Source organism: Balaenoptera musculus, chromosome 12 (genome assembly GCF_009873245.2).
Source record: "Balaenoptera musculus isolate JJ_BM4_2016_0621 chromosome 12, mBalMus1.pri.v3, whole genome shotgun sequence".
NCBI classification, from domain to species: Eukaryota; Metazoa; Chordata; class Mammalia; order Artiodactyla; family Balaenopteridae; genus Balaenoptera; species Balaenoptera musculus.
In genome coordinates, this window is record NC_045796.1 from 9337906 (window position 1) to 9356884 (window position 18979).

The following is an 18979-nucleotide window of genomic DNA, read 5'->3' on the forward strand; positions in this document are numbered from 1 at the left end:
CTTCCGTATCTGCAACATTTTACATTCTCACTACAGTGTACAAGGGTTCCAGTTCCTCCAAATCCTTGCCAACACTTTTTTTTCTTTTTTTAAATAATAGCCATCCTAACAGGTATAAGGTGATATCGGACAGTGGTTTTGATTCGTATTTCCTGATGATTAGTCATGTTGAGCATCTTTCATATACTTGTTGGTCAATGTAAGTATTCTTTGGAGAGATGTCTATTCAAGTCCTCTGCCCATTTTTTATTCTGGCTTTTCTCTTTGTTTTTTAATATTTTATTAATTTTTCATTATTTTTTATTTTTTTTGCTATTGAGTTGAAGGAGTTCTTTATATATTTTGGATACTAACTACTTATCACATATATGGTTTGCAAATATTTTCTCCCATTCCACAGGTTGCCTTTTCACTCTGTTAATTGTTTTCTATGCTGTGCAGAAACTTCTTAGTTTGATATAGCCCTACTTGGCTAATTTTGCTTTTGTGGCCTACGCTTTTGGGGTCATATCCAAGAAATCATTGCCAAGACCAATGTCATGAAGTGTCCCTTATGTTTTCTTCTCGGAGTTTTACAGTGTCAGATCTTGTGTTTAAATCTTTAATCCATTTTTGAGTTGATTTTTGTATATGGTATAAGGGTCCAATTTTATCCTTTTGCATGTGGATATCCAGTTTCCTAGAACCATTTATTGAAGAGACTACCCTTTCTTCATTGTATATTCTTGGCACCCTTGTTGAAGATCAGTTGACTACATAGGGGTTATATTTCTGTTCCACTGGTCTCTATATCATTGGTGTTTATGCCAGTACCATAGTGTTTTATTTGGTATAGCATTGTAATGTATTTTGAAATCAGGAAGTGTGATTCCTTCAGCTTTGTTCTTTTTCACAACATTGTTTTGGTTAGTCTAGGACCTTTGTGGCTTCATCTGAATTTTAGAATTTTCTCCCTATCTCTGTATAAAATGCCATTGGGATTTTGATAAGGATTGCACTGAATCTGTAAACTGATTTGAGCAGTATGGACACTTTAACCATAATAAGTCTTCCCGTCCATGAACACAGGATGTCTTTCCATTTATTGATGTCTTCTTTAATTTCTTTCTTCAATGTTTGATAGTTTTCAGTGTACAAGTCTTTCACCTCCTTGATCTAGTTTATTCCTAAGTATTTTATTCCTTTGGATGCAATTGTAAATGGGATTGTTTTCTTCATTTCCTTTTCAGATAGTTCATTGTTAGTATATAAAAATGCAACTGATTTCTGTACACTGATTTTTGGATCCTGCAATTTTACTGAATTCATTTATTCTAACAGTTTTTTGTGTATGTGTAGTCTTTAGGGTTTTCTACAGATAAGATTATGTCATGACTTCTATTTGAATGCCTTTTCTTTCTTTTTCTTGCCTAAGTGCCCTAAGACTTCTAGTATTTTGTCAAATGAAAGTAAAGAGAGTAGGTATCATCTTGTTCCTGATCGCAGAGCAAAACCTTTCAGTTTTTCACCACTGAGTATGATATTAGCTGTGGAATTTTCATATATGGTCTTCATTGTGTGGAATTAATTTCCTTCTATTCCTTGTGTACAGTTTTCTTATCATGAAAGGGTGCTGGATTTTGTCAAATGCTTTTTTTCTCCATCTACTGAGAACACGGTGCTTACCCTATATTCTGTTAATGTGGTGTATCACATTAATTGACTTATATGTTGAACATCCTTGCATCCCAGGGATAAATCCCACTTGACTGTTGTGTAAGATCCTTTTAATGTGCTGTTTAATTCAGTTTGCTAGTATTTTGTGGAGGATTTTTGCATCTATGTTCATCAGGGATATTGGTCTGTAACTTTCTTTTCTTATAGTGTCTTTGTCTGGCTTTGGTACCAGGGTGATGGTGGCCAGATACTATAAAACTCTTAGAGGAACACATAGGCAGAACCCTCCTTGACATAAGGAGAATAATCACAGAAATACCTTTTTCGATTCATCTCCCAGAGTAATGGAATAAAAACAAAAACAAACAAATAAAATAAAAAATAAACTCAAAAGCTTTTGCACAGCAAAGGAAACCACAAACAAGACAAAAAGACAACCCACAGAATGGGAGAAAATATTCGCAAATGATGCTACCAACAAGGGATTAGTCTCCAAAATTTACAAACAGCGCGTGCAGCTCAATATCCAAAAAACAAACAACCCAGTCAAAAAATGGGCAGAAGACCTAAATAGACATTTCTTCAAAGAAGACATACAGATGGCCAAGAGGCACATGAAAGGATGCTCAGCATCGCTAATTATTAGAGAAATGCAAATCAGAACTACAATGAGGTATCACCTCACACCAGTCAGAATGGGCATCATCAAAAAAACTACAAACAATAAATGCTGGAGAGGGTGTGGAAAAAAGGGAACCCTCCTACACTGTTGGTGGGAATGTAAATTGGTACAGCCCCTATGGAGAACAGTATGGAGGTTCCTTAAAAAACTAAAAATAGAGCTACCATATGATCCAGCAATCCCACTCCTGGGCATATTATCTGGAGAAAAACATGGTTTGAAAGGATACATGCACCTCAAAGTTCACTGCAGCACCGTTTACAATAGCCAAGACTGAAAAAGAAAAAAAAAAAAAAGATACAAATGAACTTATTTACAAAACAGAAACAGACTCACAGCCTTAGATAATGAACTTATGGTTACCAGCGCCGAAGGGTGGCGGGTGGGAGGGAAAGATTGGGAGTTTGGGATTGACATATAGACAGTGCTATGTTAGAAAAAAAAAATTAAGTTTACTAAAGTAAAAAAAAAAAATTCTTTTTATCCATTTTTGTTTCTTTCCTCACATAAAAATAGCAAACAGTATGTGACACACTATACTATGTATACAATTATTATTAAAATAAACCTGATATGGTATTTAAAATTAAAAATATAAACGCGTCTGTTAGGTCCACTTGGTGTACAGTGTTGTTAAAGTTCACTGTTTCTCTATGGATTTTCTGTCTGGTTGTTCTATCCAGTATTGAGAGTGGAGTAGGGAAGTCTCCTACCATTACTGTATTGCTGTCTATTTCTCCTTTCAGTTCTGTCAATGTTTGCTTTACATAATAATTTAGTGTTTTATATATTTAGGTGCTCTAATGTTGTATGCATATGTATTTATAATTGTTATTTCTCACTGGTTAATTGACCCTTTTGCCTTTATGTTTTTCCTTATCTCTTGTGACAGATCTTGACTTAACATCTATTCTGTCTGATATAATTATAGTCACCCTTGTTCTCTTTTGGTTATCGTTTGCATGGAATATCTTTTTCCATCCCTCCACTTTCACCCTATATATGATCTTAAATCTAAAGTGAGCCTCCTATAGGCAGCATATAGTTGTATCTTGTTTTTTTTCATCCATTCAACTACTTTGTGTCTTTTTATTAGGGAGCTTAATCTATTTACATTTAGAGTAATTATTGATAGGGAAGGACTTATTACTGCCATTTTGTTAACTGTTTTCTGTCAGTCTTTTAGTTCTTCTGTCCCTCTTTTCCTCTCTTGCCGTCTTCCTTTGTGTTTCATTGATTTTTTTGTATTCATATGCTTTGATTCCTTTCTCTTTTTCTTTTGCGTATCTTCTATAGGTATTTTCTTTGGTTACTATGGGGCTTACATAAAAGAAATTATAGTTACTCTACTTTTAATTCTCCCCCCCCACTGCATTTTATGTTACTGATGTCACAATTTACATATTTTTATATTATGCATCCACTAACATAGTTTTATAATTATAGTTATTTTTAATAGTTGTCTTTTAACTTTTATTATAATTAAAAGTGATATATCCATCACCATTATAGTAACAAAATAGTCTGTATTTGTCTATACCTTTATTAGCAAGTTTTGTACTTTCATATTCTTGTTTATCATCCTTTCATTTCAACTTAAAGAACTCCCTTTAGCATTTCTTGTAAGGTAGGTCTAGTGGTGATGAACTACCTCAACTTTTGTGTGTCTGGGAAAGCCTTTATCTCTCCATCACTTTTTAAGTACAGTTTTGCAAGGTATAGCATTCTTAATTGGCAGGGTTTTTTTTCATTCAGCACTTTGAATATATAGTCACACCCCCTTCTGGACTGAAAGTGGTATGGCAGTTTCCTTACATGAGACAAGTTGCTTTTCTCTTGCTGATTTCAAAATTCTCTTTGCCTTCGGACTTTTGACAATTAGATTATAATGTATCTCAGTGTGGATTTCTGAGTTCATCTTATTGGGGATCCATGAGGAGCCCTGAATCTGGATGTCCATTTCATTCTCCAGATTTGGGAAGTTTTCAGCCACTATTTCTTTGAATAAACAGTCTGCCCCTTTCTCTCTCTTTTCTTCTGAGACTGCCATAATACATATATTGGTCCATGCGATGGTATCCCACAAGTCCCTCAAGCTTTCTTCATGCTCTCACTCTTTTTTCCTCCTCTGACTAGATAATTTCCAATGACCCATCTTCAAGTTTCCTGATTCTTTCCACTGCTTCATCTAATCTGCTGCTGAAACCCTCCAGTGTATTCTTCATTTCAGTTGTTGTACACCTCAGCTACTTAATTTCGAATTTTTAAAAAACATTTGAAAGGCTCGCTTGGTTCATGCTTTGTTCTCTTGAACTCACTGAGCATCTTTATGACTGCTGTTTAGAATTCTCTGTCAGGTAAATTATATATCTCCATTTCATTGGGGTCAGTTTCTGGAGATTTATCTTGCTAGTCCAAACCACTGTCTTTGTTCTTAGTGGCCCCAAGGTGTATGGAGTATGCTGGGTCCTGTCAGTGGTCTAATTCAGAAGCCAGTCCCTTGGGCAGCCCTCAGGAAATCTGAACATTGGATACATGGTCCAACTCTCCCTGCCGCCCAACCCCCCACCCAAAGTAGAAGCTGGAATCTGGGTTTTTTTTCACCAGCTCACTCTGTGTTGGGCCAGGAGAAGGGGCTGTGTTGAGTGATAGTTCAAACTGCTACCTCTGTTCTCAGTGGCCCCAGTGTTCAATCAGCCCTTTGAGACAGGTGAAACAGAAGCCAGTGACTTAGGCTACACCCAGGAAAAAAATCAGAATATTGGATGTATGATCCAGTTCTTTCCTTCTCTTCCCAGGGAGAAGCTGGGAGTTTTCTCCCAATCATATGGCACTTTGCCAGGGGTAGTGATTATGGCAAGAGGGTATCTCAAATTTTCCTATCAATTCTGATGTGGCTGGTTTCACACACACTTGGGGTGCAGAAGCCTCTCAACTGGTTTCTGGATTTCTCACAAAGGGAACTGGTCTGTGTATTGCTGATTTGGTGTGCCTGTTGAAGAAAGGAGGGTCCAGAGCTTGCTACTCTGCCATTCTGCTAACATCACTCCTGCCCAACATATTCTTTAGAGGGTGTATTTAATAACAGCCATTGTACACAAATAACTGCCCCCCATCTTTCATTCTTAACCTAAATTGCCAAATGTAAATTTCAAGAAAGATTTTCTATTTAGCATATTTTATAATTTATCTATACTGAGTGTTCTATATAGTGATCCAACAATGATCTGAGTCTGGAGATAACAAAGGGCAATTTCATTTTTAAATGACTTAATTGCCAATGTCACTCAACCAAAATAGCACAAAATAGTACAGACACAGTAGTTTCACCTGTTTTCGCTAAAGAAATCTATTTTCTCCTATCAAGAGCTCAACAGAATATCCAGAACACACACGTACAAACAAAATCCAAAAAAATTTAAACAGTATTCATAGTAGTATAAAGATAGCCATAATGGGTGGGAGGCCATCTCCTGATTTCCTTTCCTATGTTTCCATTATTTTCCTTAATTGTTACTCACATCCTCCTTGCCTATTTTGGCAAGAAGCATTCCTATATATGTTCAGTTCAAGGCTTTAAATAAAGATGAGCTTCCCCTGTACAGTACTTTTTTAGTACATGCACCACTAAAAAGTCATGGGAAAATCTAATGGGAAGAGAGGGAAGAGAATCACTTTTTCCACTGGTTTAGATTAAATCTGATTTCAAAGCTATGTTTCCACAAGCCACTAGGCAGGAGCTCTACTCTACAGGTCCTTTAACCTACTTACAGTTCACTCGTGACTGAGGGTCTTCAGAATAAGAATGGTTCACTGAGTTGTTACTCTAGTGAGTTTGTGGACTAAAAATAATAATAGTAAGAAATAATTTGAGAACAAGAGCTTGTGTGAGAGATCTCCATGTTCTTCTCTCACGGTGTTAGCACAGTGGCTTTCAAGTCTTTGCAGGGAAGCTAAGACCTATACAGTTCCTGTAATTACTACCTAAAAGGACGAGATGCAGGCTCACTGGAGGAGGCGGGAGCAGCGCTGTGGGGGGCAGTCGGCTGAGTCACTCCAAAGCCAGCACTTACACAGCCAGCAGAGCAGAATATTTTCTTACGGGGAAGAAGAAACTCCTTGCAAATAACAAACTGTGACTCTTTTTATTTTGGTTTTGTTAAGTCTGACTTTTTTTCTATCAACGATCAGGCCTCATCTATGAGACAGTCATTTCCTGTATGTCAAACATCAGTAAATTACTTTTCATTTATAAAACTATGGTGGCAACATCACATTTTTAGCTGAGAAAGTAAAGATTTACATTGCTTTTCAAAGTTTCCTTTATAAACCATTTCCTATCTTACAGTGCAAGACAAAGAAAAACTTCAGAATGAACACGCATCTTCTTGATGTAACAGATGTCCTCCTTTAAAGCCATGGCTAATCCAAGCCCCAGACAAATCATTTACTTTAATCTGACAAGACCTTCTTCAAAGTAAAGATAAGAGGTGGTATGACAGATAACAGCACTGTGGTTATGGAAGGAAATCCTACATTTTGAAAAGATTTATATTGAAATAAGTATGGGTGAAAGGACATGCTATTTGGGATTTGCCTTAAATACAGCACAGAAAAAAAAAAGAATAAAGGGATAAAATAGCAAATGTGGTAAAATATCTGGGTTCTTTATTTATTTTTGACGTGTTACTGAATTTTTTATAATCAAAGTTTTAAAATTTATAAAATTAAAAAACCCTACAGGGTCTTCCCTGGTGGTGCAGTGGTTTAGAGTCTGCCTGCCAATGCAGGGGGCACGTGTTCGAGCCCTGGTCTGGGAAGATCCCACATGCCGCGGAGCAACAGGACGCGTGAGCCACAACTACTGAGCCTGCGTGTCTGGAGCCTGTGCTCCGCAACAAGAGAGGCCGCGACAGTGAGAGGCCCGCGCACTGCGATGAAGAGTGGCCCCCGCTTGCCGCAACTAGAGAAAGCCCTCGCACAGAAACGAAGACCCAACACAGCCAAAAATAAATACATAAATAAATAAATTTCTTTTTAAAAAAAAAACCCTACAGAATCATTTATTACTTAAAACACTTCGAGGGAGTCAGCAAATCTACTTGAGTTCTATGTTGGTACTTCATAACCTTATATTTCAAAATTAAATGAATAATTACTCTTTTCAACCGACTAATGTGTTAAAGCTTTAAGCGTATATTAGTACCATAATAGCTCCTTTTTCACCAATTCATATCTCTGGAAAGATGCTGTATAGTAATGATTTAAATTTTTTTATTTTTAAAATTATTTGAACTAAATGAATTAATCCTGCACTGAAATATCCCCTTTAACGATCCTGCTACACCACTCAAGTCCTGACTCCAGTCTACTCCAAATGAGAAATAAAGGTCGTGTTTCTCACGAAACGTGTACATAACAATAGCTTTCATTTCGTAGATGTCATGGAGGCACAAAGGGTACTTTTAGTGATTTTTCTTGTTGTTGTCGTCCACATCACGGCACCGACTGCATTTAAAATTGTTGTAAAAACGCGGGTGGATCACTGATCACATCAGCAGACACCAGACACTGGATCAGGAGGGACCACATTGTGTGAAAAACTTACTTTCAGCCGATGAGAGGAGGCTTGGGATCTACCATTTGTATCCAAAAGCAAAAAGAATAAACCGCTCTTCCTAGGTTAAAAACAACAAAAACAACAAAACAACACACCTGGATGGAGGCCAGAGGAGAAGATTTCACCCCACTCACATTTGCGTGTGCTAAGACTTGAAAATTGGAAAGTCTTCTCTTGGGGCTGTTTAAGACGTACCAACCCCAGACCCCTTCTAGTTTATTTGAAATCATAGCTTAAAGTGCCTAAGAAAATATTAGGTCTATTTAAGTATTTAAGACTTCCTTTAAAAAAGGTTTTAGTATTTAGTACCAGGTTTTAAGTTTTAGTATATAAACAAACATTACCTCTACTCGTGGAAAACTGAAGTCTGGACATCTAGCAAAAAGATGTATTAGGTGAAGAATTCTCATTTCACACCAAACTGCCTTCTAAACGAGAGCAATTTCTACAGAATATTCTTTTAAATAGGAAAGATTTCCTTACATGGATACTTAAAGTATAATTATGATTACAAAAACTCAGTTCACCTACATTTTAAAATCTAGTATATAAAGTGAAGAATACCTGTATTTCTTTAGGACTATTAACATCAGTAGCAAATACTTAAATATTCCAGCTATGTGACAAATGTTTGTTTCCTAACAGAACATTCCAAAGGAGAGACCATTGGTTATTCATTATAATTGAAGGTCAAGCATAATATGTGTCTACTGATATAATAGGTTTCACTTGTAAGACTGTGTCTATAAATCCTTTGGAGCAGAAAATTTGTTTTCATAGTCTATTTCTCTCTCTTCTATTGTATAGGATCGTTCTCCTGTTTTTGAAGTTCATCATCATCACACAATAACCTCTGCTGTATAAGTTAATCATAGTTTGTATCTGTCATCATCTGGATGAACTCTACAAAGTAATTATCAGTACTTCCAAATTTTATGAAGAACAAGTGTTTGCCTTTAAGATTTTTAAAAATATTGACCTGTGTCCTCATTAAAGGAAAAGAGCCTTAAAGTGTCCCTCCTATGGCTATAGACTTCCTGAATGGAATTCCAGGATGTTCATCATGAATTTTTATTGGGAATGATGTCACCAAGCTGGTGAAATCGTCGTTCCTGACTTTGCTCCCCTGCACAAGAAGAATAACTAATAACTATTCACCATACCACTGAGAGAATCCTAGTGAGGCTGAGTACCCCCCTGCACCATGGAGACCAAGGTCTGCAATATGGTAACAGTGGTGCACAATTCTCTTACAACTAAAGTTAAGAAAATGAATGTATGTCATAGGCACACTGGGGAAAGAGGAGAATTTCAGAATATTGACACTGAAAAGTCTGTTGGCTCAGGATAAAAAAATTCTCATTACTGTAAAGAAGAGATGGAAGAGGGGGAAAAAGAGGGGCCAGATATGACATAGGAAGAAAAAAGGAAAACAATCTTAGGGCAGGGTGGTCTGTGAAGATGCCATCAATCCTAACCCGCCGTCCCCAGGCAGCACTGCAGGGACACCATGCCAGGAAATGGAAACATGGCATCTTGCAAAGGCCTTCATCCAAGGAAACCACGCGGATTTTCTTGATACTATATCCTAATAGCTAATAATTGTCACTGAGTTGAATTTTCTATACCGTGGATCAAGATGAAGCTGACAATTCATATTCAGAAACTGTTTTTGGATTTGAGTAGGAAGAAGAATTCAGTTATTAGGATCCTCCCTCAAACTGCTTTCTAAAGGAGGGATAACCACACAGCCTAAAAAATTAAGAAAAAAACCAACCTCGCCCCACCCCAACCCCAAATCCAACCAGCCTTAACTAATGAAAGATTCCACACAAGTATCAGGAGGTGTGAAAAACCAAAAAATTAGACTTTTCTGTATGAAACAGTTATGAATGAAAAACTAATGCTGGGTCCTCCCAGGACAACCTATGTGGGGTAAACCAAGAATTCCTCTCATGACTGTGTGGTACCTGAGGACGGGAGGAAATATAGCAATTCCTTAGGCGAGGCCAAGGACTTAATCATCACCACGCGGAGAGGAGGGGGAGGCCGGCGCTTCCAGAGAAAGTATTCTTCCCGCACTCACTGCATGACTGCACTACTGCAGCACAGGGAACAATGAGGCGTGGCCCCTGCCCTCACATCTGGTAAGAAAGAAAATATGCAGCCAACAGTTACAACACAATGTGGAAAATGTTACAAAATGTGCTCTTGGTACACAGGAGGTGCTCCTGGAACACTCCAGAGAGAGTCTAATTAGCTCTGCCTGGGCTGGGGTGGAGGAAGGTGGCAGGCAGCAGACCGTACAGAGGAGGTGATGTTTGAGTTGACCCTTCAAGGATGACCGGAAATTGACTGGGCAGACAAGGGGCAAGGGCAGAAGGAACAGCACGCTTGAAAGTAGGAAAGCAATGTGAGCGTAGGAAATCAAACTAGTCCAGTAGGGCGAGTGTGAAGGGGAGAGCGGGGGCAGAGAGAAGCCTAGAAAGGTACGAGGGGTTGCGTGATGGACTGAACACCTTCCCAAACCCCACTCAATTGAGGGTAATGAGTGTGAAACTCTAACAGAGAACTGGAGAGAAGAGGTCAGCGGAGAGAAGAGGTCAGCAGACAGAGAAGTCAACACTTAGAAACTGAGAGCACGTGGTAAGTGACAGAGCAGACCAGAGCGAGCTGAAGCCCAAAGCTACATCAGGGAACCCAAGAGTAAGCTGATTAGGGTCACCTTCCCAGAGTGGACTGGTTGGAAGTCTTGAAAAGGAATGGTTAGCCCTCCGCACCTCCTCTCCTACCCAGGCAGGCGGGTACGCATCTTACTCTCTGTGAAGGGGCTGAACAGAAGGCCAGACACAGCTCAGGGGCCTAGGGTGAAAAACCCAGTAACTAAATGCTAAAAGCGGGCCCACTTCAGCCACCAGGTAAGGCCCACAGGCAGCCAGCCTCCAACCCTGCCACGGCCAGGAAGAAGATGGCTCAAAGACAGACTCTGATGTCCACATGGGTCTTCCAAGCAGAAGGACAGGTCCACTCATTACCCCATTCCACAGGCTTCCAGGTACTTTTTAGTATCCACCTCTTAAATATGAGCAGACAACCAAGGATCACCAGACATTTGAGAAAAGCATCTAATATGAAAAAGAGAAGCCAAAACAAAACCAGAAAGAACCTGGAGGAGAAAGACAATGAAGGATACAAAAGAATACTTCAAAACTTCCAATCAATATCCTCACGTTGTTTTGTTCTCCATGAGCTAAGAATGAAATGATTTTTTTTAAAAAAAGAACAATCAGAAAACAAAACAAAAAGAGCTCCTAATAATTAAAAATGTGATAGCATTAATTTTTTAAAAGTCAAAGAAAACTTGGAGGATATAGCTCAGGACATCACCCAGAAAACAAGATTAGGCAAAGAAAAGAAACAGGAAGAGAAAAGATATTAAAATCAAATCATCAACCTAAAAGAACGTCATCTGAATAATAAGATTTCCAGAAAGAGAAAAGAAAATATCACAGAACTAATAAGACAAGTCCTTGGAGGCGAAGGACAAGTTGGAAAATGACCACCATGTCCCAGCCACACAGGTGAGAGAGACAAAGCACAGCATCTTGAAACATACAACACCCTGAAAACACGTTCCACCAAAATGAGGGGACAAACCACACAAATAAAGGTGCTCGCCCCAGAAACAGGGGGAGATGAGGGAACAGGTGCTCAGGATGCCAGGTGTGCTGCAGGCCAAGAGCAACCGGTTCAGGCCGGAGCAGGCGGCTGAGCCACTTGGGGCGGTGGAACATTTCAGAGGAGATTTTCCATTTTTTGGAGAGCACAGGGATTAATCTGTGACTGGTACAGAGAAAACTAAGGAAATAAATAAGGCAACCTTGCTAATTCTGGAAAAAGCAAATGACTGCATGAGGAAGGCAATGCTATCCTGGTTCTTCTGTGTGTGAGTCGTGCCTTCAGCGAGAAGACAGAGCGCACTGGGGGGATGGGAGGTGGGGGGCGGGCAGCCGCGGAAGGGGGCCTTCTGAGAGAGCCAAGTCCTCATCTCCCACGTGCAAAGTCAGCAGAGAATACCTGAGTCCAAAGAAAGATCGAGACCTGGCACATAAGCGCGTAACTCAGAAATGCGGAGGGGAACACAAGCAAAAGTGCAGACCCCAGGGAGCAGGAATCTGGGGGCGGGCGGGACGGCACAGGGGACTGAACGGTGCTTGTGCTTTGTGTTTTTAAAAAAATATTCATTATAAACCCAGTAGTACTATTTGACTTTTAAGAACTACAGCTCTTTAATAAAAATTAGTAAAAATAAGTAGGAAAGGAAGTTAGAGAGGAAGCAGACTGCACAGAGAGGGAGCAGATTCACATCCCAACATCACATCTAAAACTAACGGAAGTGGAGCTGCCCCGCGCTCTGCTGGGTGCTCTCCGCCCCCTCCTCCCCGGGCCGTAGGCCACCCCCAGCCCCAGGAAGGCAGAGGCACACATCTCGGTGAGGAACACACACCGTGTGCAAGCCACTGCGGTAGCCAAGGGGAACCTTCGAGTAACTTCAAAGAGCTGAAGAGCCACTCACTCCCTCACGGGACATGAGCCAAGCAAAAGGCAGCCCAGTTGGCAGAAGCAGCCACCGGACACGACAGAAGGAACCAGCCAAGGGCGCAGCTGCAGAAGAGGAGCGCTGGGAAGAACCTGGCGCGCCCAAATCAACCAGCCCTACGCCAGCACTCTAGGCACGTGGAGCCCACCTACCCTCATTGACGTTAGTCTGAGCACAGCCACCTGCCACTTTTAAACACAAATAAATCAATTCCTGGCCCTGAAGTATTTAGGAAGTGGACTCAATGGGGTTTAGCGACTACGCAGAGGGTGCAGATAAGGAAGAGGGAAAGTCAAGCACGGTCCCCAGTCGGGGGCGTAAGTGGTCAGCAATTAGAGGAGCAGGGCAGGGACGAGGACGGACCAGAGAGTGTGGACCACACGGGATTCCAGCGGGCTCTGCGGGCAGCCGGGGCTCAGGGTGAAGGACGAGAGGGAGACATGAGCATAGCACAGAGCTGGGAGCCTGAGATGCACACGTGGCAGTGGAAGAAATCGCCCCGAGGACAGGAAAAAAGGGGGAAGGCCAAGGTTGGAAGCCCAGAAAGAGTGGAAGGAGCACGGGAGCCTGAGGCGGCAGCGCCAGCACAGGGCAGCTGGGGAAGGCTTCCGGGAGCAGGCGAAGGGCGGCACTGGGAAGGGGAAGACGAGGCTGGAACAGGGGCTGCATCTGGCCAGCAGCGACCAGAGAGCACGAAGCCTGGACGTGTGGCCTGGGGCCGAAGGGGCTGAGCAGTGGGGCAGCAGCCAAGGGAAGCCGCGGGCTGCTTGGAGGACAGCCTTCACCCGAGGCAGGAGCCCAGAGAGAAGATGCTCCAAGACTCCGGGGGCCCAGGGGGCAGGCAACCTGAGTAGAAAGTGTGGGGAAGTGGCAAGAAAGGCCAGCAGGCCAGGACTGGGCTTAGTGGGAAGGACCACTGGCTCGGGGAGGGAGGCTGAAAACGCCGGGACTGAATGAGTCCTGTTTGATCAGGGGCTGCACTGACTGTGTGCAAACAGGAGTCGCTAACGTGCCTCATGTGCACATGGCTTTGACGCCCGAGATCCCTTAAAACGAATCCAAACACGGCTGGCGCACCCAGACCATGCACGTGCCTCTCGTGGGAGCTGTGACAGAGAAGCGGCAACTGGGACAAGAATGGGACAAGGCCAGCGGCCCGAGAAGTCCTCTGCAGAACCCCTGGTCCCCACCGCAGAGGGCTGTTTCTGGGAGCTGCCTTCTTGGAGTTCTCCCAGGGAGGGCGGAAAGGCAAGGAGGGGGAGTTTTCTTCTTGTGCTCAGAACTTTAACCACAAAATCCTTCTCCATCTAACCCAAATGCATCAGACGTAAGTCTGAGGCTTTTTCCTCTGTCCTGCTCTTGCGGACACGGACCCACCAGCTGCTCTCTCCTCCTGCGACAGCAGCACTAACTCCCAGACACACGCTGGACCACGTGCCAGCATCTCCACCTTTCCTAACGGAGACACGTCTCACGTTCTCCAGAGCCAGCTGGAAGGCTCTGACAGGGAACTGATACTCAGCTAAGACTCAAAGCGAGCTGCATGCATATTTGTAAATGTTCACGTCTGAAGAGGCACAGTGTTCACCCAGACCCCCCAGAAAAAAAGAGGAAAATATATGACAAGCAGGAAAATATATGACAAACAGGAAAAAGGCTAGATTTCAAACTCACTGCTTGTAAAACTGTACTGCTTACATTTTGAAGAGTTAACAGGAAGCAGCCTAAAATCCCGTTACGATCAGAACTGTCTCAAGATGTGAGGAGGCGTCCTGGAGGCTGTTTTACTCTACATCAAGGGCAGAAGCTTCTCCAGGAGAAGAGAAGAGATGTAGCCGGATTCTTGCAGCCCACACCTGAGACTGTCCCAATGTCAGAGCTCAGGGCATTAATTACATTACAAACATTATACTGTCTTCACACTCTTTTCTCATCAATAATTTTCAAACTAAGCAAAAGATATGAAAGAATGACAGAGACGGAGGGAGGAATGTCTCAGTTCAAACATGACCCATAGAGCGTCCCACACACCTTGCCCTGTGTTAAATTCCTCCAAGGTCTGCAATCTCTTTTTTAAAGGCAATGGAGCACTTTCCTCACATGAAATCCCACCTGCTGGCCCCCAATACAGAGCCATAAAAACCGCCATCCAGACAGAGGTGTGGGCCAGGAGCCCAACCATCCGCAAAGCTGCTTTGGGGTCCTGCCGACAGGCCTAGGGAACCCAGTCGAAGCTGCGGCCCACCTCGCTTCCGTCCCCCGCTCGACACCACGCCGTCTGCCACCTGGGCAACCATGTTGGACGCAGCACAAGGCGCTTGTGGGCCTGCCTCCTCCAGTGGCCCAAGGCCCTCAAAGGCAGGCGCGGCATCTCACACACTGTGTCCCCAGCCTCTCTGGGTCCCATGCCTGTCACACTCCAGGTATGCAGTCTGCTGGGGACACTGGCCAGCACAGCTCAGGGGGGACCGTGACATGAGCCTCACGGATCCATCACTCCAGGTGAGGAAGAATGGGAAGCCGAGACTCCCTCTGACACATTCTTAACTGCTTTCGCATCTGTTCCCTCATCCGATCATTACAAAAGCCCTGGGAATTAGGCAGGAAATAATTCACACCCCTTGTCACAGAGGAGGAAACTGGAGCAGGGAGAGGTTAAGTGTGTGTGCAGGGTCACTCACTGGGCCACGGCACGCATCTCTGAGCAGACTGCAGGGGCAGTAAAATCCTAGAAAAATAAAATGCTGTAATAAATAAATCCAAGTGCTTCACACAGAAACACACATGTGCTACTGGATACTAAGAGGCCTTTGGGGGATGGGGAGGGAAGAAACTCAGAGTTGAGACTAGTACCTCTTTGTAATTCTCATAATACTAATTTTGAGAAGAGAAAAAAACATTGAGCATTTTTACTTGAAAAAAAAATGGAAACATGAAATATATAGTGACAAGAAGTAAGCAATTCATTAAAAAAAAGAAAAATAAAAAAGGTTCCCAAAAAAGTTATGGTTTCATATTATACTGTTCGATTTTACCAAAATTAAACGGAAATATCAAGTATAAAATGTTCTGGCATTTTATGGATTCTCCTGTACTTGGAAAACACAAGTTTTACATTTACAAAGGTTTTAACTAGTCAACCCTTATATTAAAAAATGAATTATCAATATATAATTTTATTAGGTTATTATACATCATTTTATCATGACCGTAAAATAGGCGCCTTAAAGAAAAACTTGAAATTAGGTTTTAAAAATGACCCAGAGGCGCACCATAAAATAACCACCTACATGCGGCATTTTGATTAATTTCCTTCCAGTTCTTTTGACAATGTGGGTAGTTTCCTTCGGTTGCTGTATGATGTAATCACACCACATACACCATTTCGTATCCTGGTTTTTCTCCTTAACATTATATCATAAGAGCTCTTTCAGATTATTACGTCATCTTTATAAGCACGATCTCTAATTTATTGAACTACTATATGATCCTTTAAGTGGTTGTACCACAGTTTACATAACCAGTCTTCTATTTTCGTACCAGTAGGCTGTTGCCAAATTTTTACTATCATAAATAATGCTTTAATGACTACAACTTTTATTTTCTTCCCATTTTGTCTCTTTTAGATAAATTCCTAAAGCATATTACCAGGTCAAAGCAGATGATAATTTTTAAGAATTGCTTAAAAATTGTATCAAATCTTTGCCACCCCAAAGATCGAATGCATATTATTGCCAGCAATGAATGAAAATACTTACTTGATTAAACGGTTAACGAATGATCAATAAAATCATCGGTATCATTTTCTTTGTTAATAAGTGAAAATATACCCTCTCACTATGCTATTTCGCATTTTTTCCCTGAGAATACATACTTTCCTACCATGATCACTGACTAGTTGAACTTCTTTTGTGAACGATTTATGTCCATTATCCATTTATCAATTGGCTATTTGTGTAGATTTTAAAGTAAATTTGTATGAGTATTTTCTATAATTAAATTGTTAACTCAGTATTTACAGCATTGGTGGGGAATGTTATTTCCCCAATCTATTAACACATGAAATTTTGGTGTTAATTTTTACCTGGACAAGCTCAGTGTTCTTTCCCTTTGTCATTCTTTACCAGCCTTTGAGCCAGCTCTCCCTCCCCCGCCGCCACCCCACCGCGTTAGTACTTAACGTTTTTCCCGCTCAGCTCAAGTAGTTTTAACATGACACATCACGTTCAATAGGCGTTACCTGTTGGTCATCGGGCGTCCATATGCCACATGTGATTTGACTTTCCAAGTTGATCTCAGATGACCAGTGTCTTTGTCCACTGACAGAACCAACCAGGACAAACCCATCTCGATACGAAATAAGTGCTTGAGTCCCATCGTGGCTCCACGTGAAATCACTCACCTTTGGGACACACAGATAAAAGGAGTCAATTTGTAATCTGAAAGGGAAAGCACTTTTATCAACGACTAGACGTAGTCATTACCTTAGCCTTTGGCTAAGATCGAGATGGCCTTAAAGAGACAATACAATATGTTGTTGCATGTATTTTAACAATAACACATAAAAGACATTATTTGAAAAGCATATGCCAGCGTGGAGGTGCTAAGTGCTTCACACATGGTAATTCATTAAGCCCGCGGTAATGCCTCCCACAGCGGAGAGAAGTAACTTCTCCTTGGTCTCACAGAGCTGGCGAGGGGCAAAGCCAAGAATGATCAAGGGTTGTGCGGCTCCAGCATCCTTGCTTTTAGACACTGTTCTACGGCCTGCCCCTTATAGTGACAGATTCTCCATCAGTGTCTCGTGGTCACTTATCAAGACAGTAAAGCTCTCAGTTTCTGATTATATACGTTTCTCAGTCTTGCTAACAACACTCCCTCAATCAAAATGAGAAATAATCTCTAACCGGAACACATTACTTATACTTGGGTGTTGAGTTCTATCAAATGCATTTATTGCATTTATTCAAAGGACCACATGTTTTTCTTCTTTTAATCTATTACTGCAGCAAATTACTTCCATGGATTTCCCAGTTTTATGCCATCCTTACATACCTAGAAGAAGCCCAACTTCGAGGTAAAGTATTGTCCTTTACACATACAGTTGAAGTTGATTATGTGTTTGGGATTTCCACATCTGTATTCACGAGTGAGGCAAACTTGTGATTTCATTTTTTATAACGTCTTTGTTTGAATTTATCAGGGTTAATGCTGACCTCTCAGAATGAGTTAGAGGGTAGTCCCTTTTCTTCCATGGCCAGGAAGAATTTGTATAAACTGGGCCAACCTGTTGCTTCAAAGTTTGGTGGAACATGCCTGTAAAACCATCTGGCTTTGCACTTTTTTGTCGGATGATTTTTAATCATTGCTTCAATTTATTTAATAGTGTTAGCAGCAGTCAAGCTTCTCTTTTTATTTCTTCTTGAGTCAGTTCTGTTAAAATATTTTTTTAGGAATTTGTCCAGTTCATGTAAGTTTTCAAAACTGTTGGCAAGTAGTTGTTAATAGTACTTACTATCCTTTTAAATATCACCTTTAGTGAGCTACAATTTACGTGCAATAAATAAAGTTCCCCTTGGCAGTCAATTCCCTGCCCTCACCCTTGGTCTGAGGCAACCAGTGACCTAACTTCTGTAACTAGCTGCTTATTCTAGGAATTTCGCATGAATAGAACCACACAGTATGTTCACTTCTGTTTATGACTGCTTCTACTCAGTATAATAATTTTGAAAGTATTCTGATTTCTTGTGTGCATCAGTAGTTCATTCCTTTTTATAGATGAGTAATATTCCATGGCATAAATATACCACAATTTATTCATCTCCCCAAAGGGCTGGCCATTTGGGTTGTTTCCAGTATTTGCTTATTACAAAATTGCTATGAGTATTCACGTGCAAGACTTTTTGTAGGCACATGGTTTCATTTTTCTTGAGTAAATACCTAGGAATGGAATTAACTGCTGGGTCATATGGTAAATGTATGTTTAAATGCATAAGAAATTACCAAGCTTTTCCAAAGTGGCTAAACCATTTCACATTCCCATCAGCAATATACGTGAGTAGGTCCACACCTCACCAGCACTCGGTGTTGCCAGTCTTTTTTATTTTAGCTATTCTAGTAGGTGTGTAGTGGTAGGACACTGTGCTTTTAATTTGCATTTCCCCAATGACTAATATGCTGAGCATCATTTCATGTGCTTACTGATCATATGCACATCATCTTTTGGAACCTTTCTATTCACATCCCTTGCCATATATATCTATTTGTATATCCGTTCACGTTCACCTATTCATTATATACGTAAATACACACACACATACACATATGTATACAGATATATAGAAGTTTTCAACCTTCTTATTGTGTTGGAAAAATTCTAGATACTATCCTTTATCAGAATATGTGCTGCAAATAATTTCTC

General features: G+C 41.1%; 1 protein-coding gene across 3 annotated transcripts in view; it reads right to left on the reverse strand.

Annotated features, from left to right (window-relative positions):
- TULP4 (TUB like protein 4) overlaps positions 1-18979 on the reverse strand; it is a 234294-nt gene that overhangs the window by 48853 nt on the left and 166462 nt on the right. For 2 of the 3 annotated variants that reach the window (XM_036871445.1, XM_036871446.1), the window contains one exon: positions 16799-16960. The exons of the other annotated variant lie outside the window; for it this stretch is intronic. In XM_036871445.1, the coding sequence (XP_036727340.1) occupies positions 16799-16960 (162 nt within the window). The remainder of the gene's footprint in view (positions 1-16798; positions 16961-18979) is intronic. 3 annotated transcript variants of the gene reach the window in all.